This window comes from Carex rostrata, chromosome 25, assembly GCF_964058835.1.
Source record: "Carex rostrata chromosome 25, lpCarRost1.2, whole genome shotgun sequence".
Classification (NCBI taxonomy): Eukaryota; Viridiplantae; Streptophyta; class Magnoliopsida; order Poales; family Cyperaceae; genus Carex; species Carex rostrata.
In genome coordinates, this window is record NC_135942.1 from 5,856,137 (window position 1) to 5,864,162 (window position 8,026).

The 8,026-nt window shown below is 36.5% G+C and overlaps 1 protein-coding gene across 1 annotated transcript; it reads right to left on the minus strand.

Annotated features, from left to right (window-relative positions):
• Positions 1-592: 592 nt before the first annotated feature.
• On the minus strand, positions 593-7,397 carry LOC144576126 (RAF-like serine/threonine-protein kinase 20). The gene is made up of 9 exons (XM_078326393.1): positions 7,075-7,397; positions 4,538-6,514; positions 3,976-4,062; positions 3,538-3,690; positions 3,088-3,251; positions 2,749-2,896; positions 2,100-2,222; positions 1,437-1,524; positions 593-1,090 (listed from the first exon to the last, which is right to left on the minus strand). The coding sequence occupies exons 2-9, from the start codon at positions 6,344-6,346 to the stop codon at positions 909-911; spliced, it is 2,754 nt and encodes a 917-aa protein (XP_078182519.1). The 5' UTR covers positions 6,347-6,514; positions 7,075-7,397; the 3' UTR covers positions 593-908.
• Positions 7,398-8,026: the final 629 nt, after the last annotated feature.

The window sequence follows — 8,026 nt, forward strand, 5'->3', positions numbered from 1 at the left end:
AAATTCTTTATATTTTTTGGACCGAACTAAACAGTATAAAATGCACACAAACTCATGAAAATTCACAAATTAATGCCTAGCCGAGCTAGCTTGCGAGCTGATTCGTTAACAGCTCGATTCAGTAACGAACGAACTGTTAGCAAGCCAATCAGATGTGAGTCACAATCAAACTACGAGCTATGAGCTTTTTTGTCAACCCTACTCTGGACTGGTATTGCAAAAATGTGTCATATTTCAATTGCCGTTGGATAAAAAATGAACTCTATATAAAACTGTGATCCGTGTATTGGTTGCCATCTTTGTACTCTGGACCATTAGATCAGATTGAATGGTGTGGATTGCATAAATGATTCGCACTTAGACAATCAAAATGTAATATGAACCGTGTGATTTTGATTCCTGCCATTTACAATAATGGAATGTAGATACTTGATAGATCAAAGGAACTAAAGCTACGCAAGGCAACTCATATGAAATTCACACTAGGAAAGGAGCTTCTATGCTATTGCAAGTGTAGGTTTATCTCTCGTTTTAACCGGAAAACATATTCATTCTCTTCAAAAATTGCAAATTTGTTTCCAATCTCAAATAAGTATATGAAAATACTCGCTATAATTGCATTTACTAGTAAGAGCCAATTACATCTCTATGTCCATAAAAGAAAAACAAAAGCCAAAGGAACTTTACACGCCAAAGTAACCCTACATCCGTCCACATTCGACAAAAAAATACCCCAAAAAGGAAGAAAAAAAGAGAGAGAAAAAGATTATAATACATACATGTAACCAAGAAGGGAAATGCAACAACCTACACACAGGTCCCGCAGATATATACCCACCAATACTCAATTAAACAAAAATGAAAAAGAAGAAAAAGCTATACCAACAAGTAGCAACAACAAAACCGATTCACTTGTTCTGAGCCAACTTGGATTGGAAAGAAATAGACATTGCTCGTAGCCTGTCAGTGATGGTAGTGAAGGAAGGCCTTCCATAAGGATCCGCACTCCAGCAATCCTCCATTAACTGTCGCCATTCTGGATCGCACCGCTCAGGGATTGGAGGTCTCAGCGTGTTGCTTAATATCCCTCCTGCATTTATTAGTTGTTTGGTACTGTCAATTATGTACCCATCCCAGAATGAGAAACTTCGGCAATGGTTAAGGGATTCTACTGTTACCCATCTGAGTGATTAGCCCTACTAACACACTGTTCATACCAATAATAACACACTAGAGGGAATAATCCGTGACACATTAACAGTAAATTATTTGGCATGCAGTTCAAGTACGTTTCCACATTACAAAAATTGTAATTAAAAGTTTTCCTTTAAGTTGTATCTTAGATGGAGGTCTTCTATGGCAACTATGTAAACAAAATGTTCCTCTGATACACTTGTGTAAAATGCCACTTCTGTAGGGTTGAAAAGGTAAAATACCAATAATTGTTCCGCAATGCATGTTTGCGTAAGGCTCCTCTCCAGTGAGTATCTCCCACAGAGCAATCCCAAATGAAAAAACATCCACCTGCATTCATATTAACAATTTAACTTTGACTTCGAGTACCACTTCTAGTCACATTTCCAGCTTATAATTACATTTCCATGATATTAACAATTCAACTTTGAGAACCACTTCTAGTACAGTTGGCTAAGGCATTGCTCCCCGTATGAGAGGTCATAAGTCAGAAATCCAGTGTCACTGGGGGTAAGTTTAGAACTTTGACCCCTCATCTCATGCTTGAAAAAAAAAAAAATTAACTCTTTTAACCTTGGGTTTATTACCAGCTACATATATGGTCAAACCAAATTCTAGGGTTATTCTTGTGGTTAGTATCAACCTTAATTCTTGGCTTTTATGAATAGATAACTGCTATACACACCAAATGAAATTAATGCCAAAATCGTTATAGAGAAAGGTTATATTAGTTCCAAATAAAGCAAGTCACAAGTCAAATTGTTCAATACTGCTACAAGTTAGCATTTGTTTTTAAAAGATGGTTCTTCTTGCCAGTTTGGCAGTACTGTTCTGCTGCTTAACAAATTAGCAAAAAAAGATCGTTCAAATAAATAAATAATAATGAAGAACCGGAGAATTATTACCTTCTCAGAGACCTTACTACTACTGCCATTTAATAACTCAGGGGCCATCCAAGGAAGGGTCCCACGTACACCTCCTGATACAAGTGTGTTCCTCTTTATCCTTGACAATCCAAAATCTCCTACCTGACATTATAATTATAATAGTTAATCATGAATGACATACTCAACATTCTTGCCACACACACAAATAAAAGTTTACCACAAAAAGCATATATTCACGATTCAACTTCTGATTAAATTATACTTACAACATCTACTTACCAAAAAAAATGTATCTATACTAATTCATACAGGTGCCATTACAAACTGGTAATGCAACTGTTCATCTTGATCAAAGATTGCAATGCTTTACTTTTGACAGTGCTTTAGTGCATGCATCTGGGTGTATATACAGATTGAATTTTCAGCTGGTATTAGCTGATCAAATTGCACTTTCTGAAACTTGAATAAGGATAGAGCAATTGATTCTTAATAATATACATGTCCCATTATTTACTCTAGACAAACCCATATCTACTTCCATACACTACAAAACAATACAGTACAGTACAACAGTTGAGCTGGCACTGCTACTGTCATCTGCTGGCTGAAATTGCAAACCTTCACCAAGTGGTCACTGAGCCATTATGGTTATAAAACAAATAGAAACCTTGCAAATGGGTCTATGTGGATCCCGCAAATTGACAAGGAGGTTGTCACACTTGAGGTCAAAATGGACAATATTTTTTGAATGAAGGTACTCCATGCCGCATGCAGCATCCATAGCTATCATCAGTCTCTTTCTCTTATCAAGTGCTCTGCACCACAAGTTATTTTATAAGTCAGTCCTACAAATGCATGTATTGGTCCTCAGCAGCAGTGTAAATGTATTAGTTATAATGATAGTCTGTTGTATTTTCTCAATGTTGCTGTGTAATTACAAATATTGCACGAGAGACTGAAAGAAGGAAGAAGAAAGTTAAATATATATATGTGTGTGTGTGTATACTTCTCTTTTCTCACGAGGACATGTCGAAGAGATCCATTAACCATGAATTCAGCGACGGTAGCCAATGTGCCTTCAGGTCCATCAGGCACCACACCATAAAATGCCACAACATTTGGGTGGTGCAACTTTGATAAAATCTGTGCCTCCCTCCAAAAATCTTTCGTCTGTTTGACAGATGAAAATAGGGAATAATGAATCGTTAATGATGCTATGCAAGTTCTTTTAATGTTTTTCAAGAGACCCTAGTTGGTGATGTTTGAAGTTACATTTTTCATGCTACCCTAGAAAGATCTTTTTTATAGAAGGCCAATAAATGTAATTCAATAAACCTAAATGGTAAAAATAAACCAAAAAAATGTAATATTACAGTAGGTTATTTGTGCAAAAAGACAAAAATTGTAGGTTTTATTAGCACAAACCCGAAATGGTAAAAAAATAACAATTATGTACCAGCTTATCCTGTTCGGATTTTCTTCCAGAGAAGCAGCTTTTCTTGATACGCTTTATAGCGACATCACTTCCCCTCCACTTGCCATGATACACAGTACCAAAGGTACCAGAGCCCAGTTCCCGCATCTCCTCCAGGTCAGCATTCCTTATTATCTAAATTTACATCACATGTCAAGTTCTAGGTAGGAACTCAGAAAGAAGCACATGTATTGACAAGGGACATGCAAAACAACTCCATACCCAACCACTCGGATCTACTACCAACCGGTATGGGTGTACACAAGTTACAGAATTTTGTCATTATTAGTTCTGAAAATTTTAGTAACAGTACAAATATTGGTAATAATATAAAATTTCTCTATTGGAAATTGGTCAGTGCTTGGGTACTGATGGACCAATAATCACAATTATGCATCAATATATCACCCCAAAAATTACCTGTAAGCCATACATTCCAGCTTCAATTTCAGCAAGTGTAGCATCACTAATGGACCCATCCACTTCTAACTCCTCGTTATCACCACCCTAAGCACAATTTGTTTCAAAGAAAACTATAATTAACAAACAGTAATATACTCAACTTCTGTAACAGAAAAGTACAAAATGTTTCTTGACAATTGAACCACCAAAGTTCTTATTGGAAATTTGTGGTAGAATAAAAAAAAAATAGAACAAAAAGATTTCATCTGATTAAATGATAAATTGCCTTTAACTACTAAGGGTCAAACACCCAAATTTTAGAATAAGATTTAACTATATTTTAATGCTCATGTGGAAAAGTTGGCACTAACAGATCTGAACTAAAAACTATTTTTGTTTCACTGAACTTAAAGCTTAATCTTTGTTAAGGGGATTATTTTTGTAAGTAAAGTTGAAGGATTAGCAAAAGCTAGGCACTTATTTATGCTGTTAATAAGAATATAGAGGAATCTTTTAACAAATTTACAAGGGTTTCTATGCAAAATTTTCCATTAGAAAAGTTATAGTTTTGTCCCATTACCTCAGTTTTGAAATCATGGCTACTTGTAGTCCTTTCAGCACACTCAACTATATGTGGGATGGCTCCACTGAAAGAAGGCACCTCCAAAGTGACCTCATCTTCAATCTTCACCACTGGTTCTAGAGAGGTGATGTTTTCATTTTCAATACTGTCAGCCACATTATTGTCATTCAACACCTCATTCAGTCCAATGTCAACCAATGGCGTGTTTTGAAATGGGTCATTGCTGCCTAGACTTGGCATCACATCCATGCTATCAAGGCTAATAAGTGGAGGGGCGTTTGACGAATTCACAACAGTTTTTTCTACAGGTGGTGTTAGGGTTTCACCAAATCCCATACTGGATTCCACAAATTTAAAATTTCCAGGCAAGTTTTCTTTGGCAGGATCCAAAACAGGAAAAGGAGATGTAGGGACTTGACTTTCCAACAAAAGCAAATCTTGAGAAGAGATTTGGGTCCCGTTGAGGTTACTGTATGTGTTGTTGTAATTTGGATCTGATACAGGTGCAAATGTGCCCTTGTTATTCGTCAAAATTGATCCCTCATGGTCATGATGCAAACTCAGATTCAAATTCAAATTAGAATTCGAGAAAAAATCATGTTCCTCAAATGGGTTTTGTGGAAGGGGAGATGCCACGAATTCAAGTTCTCTCGTTTTTTCTTCATGAAGTTTTGAATCAGAGTAAGCATGAGGCATGCTGGGGGTATATTCTGTGCATCCGTAGCATTTCTCGGAGTGGTACCCATTCAGATCATTATCATTTCTTACAAATGTATCAGTAACAACTCCTTGATTTGTTACCACAGGTGCAACCGGGGATGCATTGCCAAAATCAACTTTATTCAACATTTTTGGAAGAAGAATAGGTACTGGATTATGAAAGCCGAATCCATTACTCATTTCGTAATAGTTTTTATTGGGGCCTGGCGAGAAAGGAGGGGACTGAGATGTGTAAGGACTTGGATAAAAACCTTGACTTGACAAATTATCCCCGCTAAGATTCTTTGCACTAGGATCAACTGTATTATTAACTGCAACCACATAGTCAGTAGAAGGGGTACATTCAGCACCTTCTCTCTCCATCTCATTAGTAGAGATCAAGAAAATTCGGAGTCTCAGAGAACCATCAGACTTTTCCAATCCATCATACTCCTCCATCATATTTTGCAAATCTTCATCACTTGACACGGAAATTAAAGCATCCAAATCTTCACCTGGTAATTGATATTTTATAATATGAGGCTGGTTAAAGACTTTCAAGGTCCTGTTAGCAAACTCTGTCCATGTGAATGTTTTTCCCATAGACACTAATCGGGTTTCACCTCCCACATACCGTAATTTTCCATCACTTGGTCGTGGTAAAATTTTACCTCCAAAACTGCACATAAATTTCACCTTGTCAGATTGTGGGCTCTGACCTGGTTCTGATAAGGATATCTTGTTATTCTCTGAAATGTCTTCAATACAAGTCTCTTTCTGTGAAGAGACACGGCTCAGGTTGCTCTTTGTTTTTGTTTCGGAGGGTTTTTTGTTTAAATTTACGTTCATGTTTGAGTTTGAATTTGAATACGAGGAGTTAGAGCAGCCACCAGAATCGGACCGTCTCAGGCCAAATAAATCAGCCATTTCTTCATATTGTGGATTGGAATTGGAATTGGAGTTGGCATTAGAAACTGCAGCTGCAATTGAAATGGGAGTTGAAGATGGCACTGCACCGCATAAGTTTCTGTTTGTTGAACTGGTTTCCATCAAACCAGGTCGGTTGATTATTCCTCTTGGGGATCTTTGGTTCTGAATCAAATCCATAAATTTCAAGCTCCGAAAGTCTATTTATGTCGAAAGTCCCTTTAAATTATCAATAATTAAGCCAGAACGGCTCGCATCATGCTAAAAAAAGCCCTTCAGATTTCAGGGCAAAAAAATTCCACCCAACTTCAACAATTTGATAAATGCAATCTTCCAAAGTGTCGGGTCCTGTAAACAGATCAGAACCAAAGCTTACAACTTAATATACTAAAGAAAAAGGAAAATAAGATCATTATTAAAATTTCAAGAAACAGAGCCAAAAAAAAAAAAACGAAAACGAAAACAATAAAAATGAGATAAATGTGCATAAATTGCAGCCCCATATTCCAAATTTCAAAAAAATATGAACCAATTCAAACAAAGCACTTCTCCAGAAACAATATCAATAGATCAGTTAAAAAATATTTATCCCTTAAAAACCAGGAAATAGTTGTGCAGGCATATCAAGAATACAATTGCAATGTTATAATTGATCAATCAATTATCATCAAAAGGAATTTCCAAATTTTTATGAAAATGAACCCGCGCATGATCGCAATGTGCAAGAGGAAAGAACCCTTCAATACCAAATGATGCTTAGAATGCAGTGCTTAACGCTCTTCATCCAAAATCTCACGATCCAATCGAATTTTGAACACAACAAGCGAAATTGAAACACGCGATTACAGATATGGAAGCGGAGCTCATTATAATATCAAAGCTAAATAAAAAAAAAAAAGAATTCAAACCTGAAAACGCCGATCACTTGGAGAAACCCACCCCTTGTGCTTCCCTCGACTAATTAAATCGAGGAATTGAGGAGAAACACAAGATGGTGGTGTTTTGCTCTACGAATTCGTGATGCGAAAGGGGGAATTTCGGAATAAGAAAAATAGCTATCTTTTTTTTTTATACAGGTGGGTTTAATTTTGGGATTTTTGTGCGTGTGGTTAACTTAGTGCGAGAAATTCCAGGGGTTGTGAAGGTAAGAGAAAGGAAGGCCTTTAATTTCGGAAGAGAGAGAAGCAGATGAATCGACAATGCGGGAAACACATAACGGAAAACGGAGAGAAAGAGGGAATTCACATCCCCTCAGGTTACCGGACTCAGTACAATTGAATCAAACGGTCCAAATTGTTCTATTTAACTTGGCACGAATCTCAAAGAAAAATAATCCTGCCCCCCTCTTTCATCCCGAATCTCGACCGTCTGTTTCAATTGTGGTGAATCAGGTACCTGGGAGAATACGGATACAGAAAGAGGAACCTCAAAAAGCTTTCCTTTCCTTTCCCCTCTTTACTTGCTTGAAGGTAACTTCTCCGTTTTATGTTAAAATGGAGAGCTTCTTCCTTCGTAGCGAAGGGACTCAAATGTGTGATGTATTAGCCAGATTTTCTTTGTTTTGACAGTTGATTAAGATGGGTAATAAATAAAGAACTGTGTTGGTGTTGCTATCAAATCATCCGTTGTCGTTTAGCTTTTTAACTCTTTGTGTGGTGTTACTTATGACTTCATAAGAATATTTATTTCACAAAATAAATTCATTAAAGTAACCGTTTCTGGTCAAAACAACTTTTCCTACTAATACAAATTGATTAATAAATTATTTTGATTTGCCGACCTCTAAAAATTTACCTGCACAATGATAAAAAAAATCTTATTAACAACACAATAATTGAATTTTTTTTTTAGAAACCATAA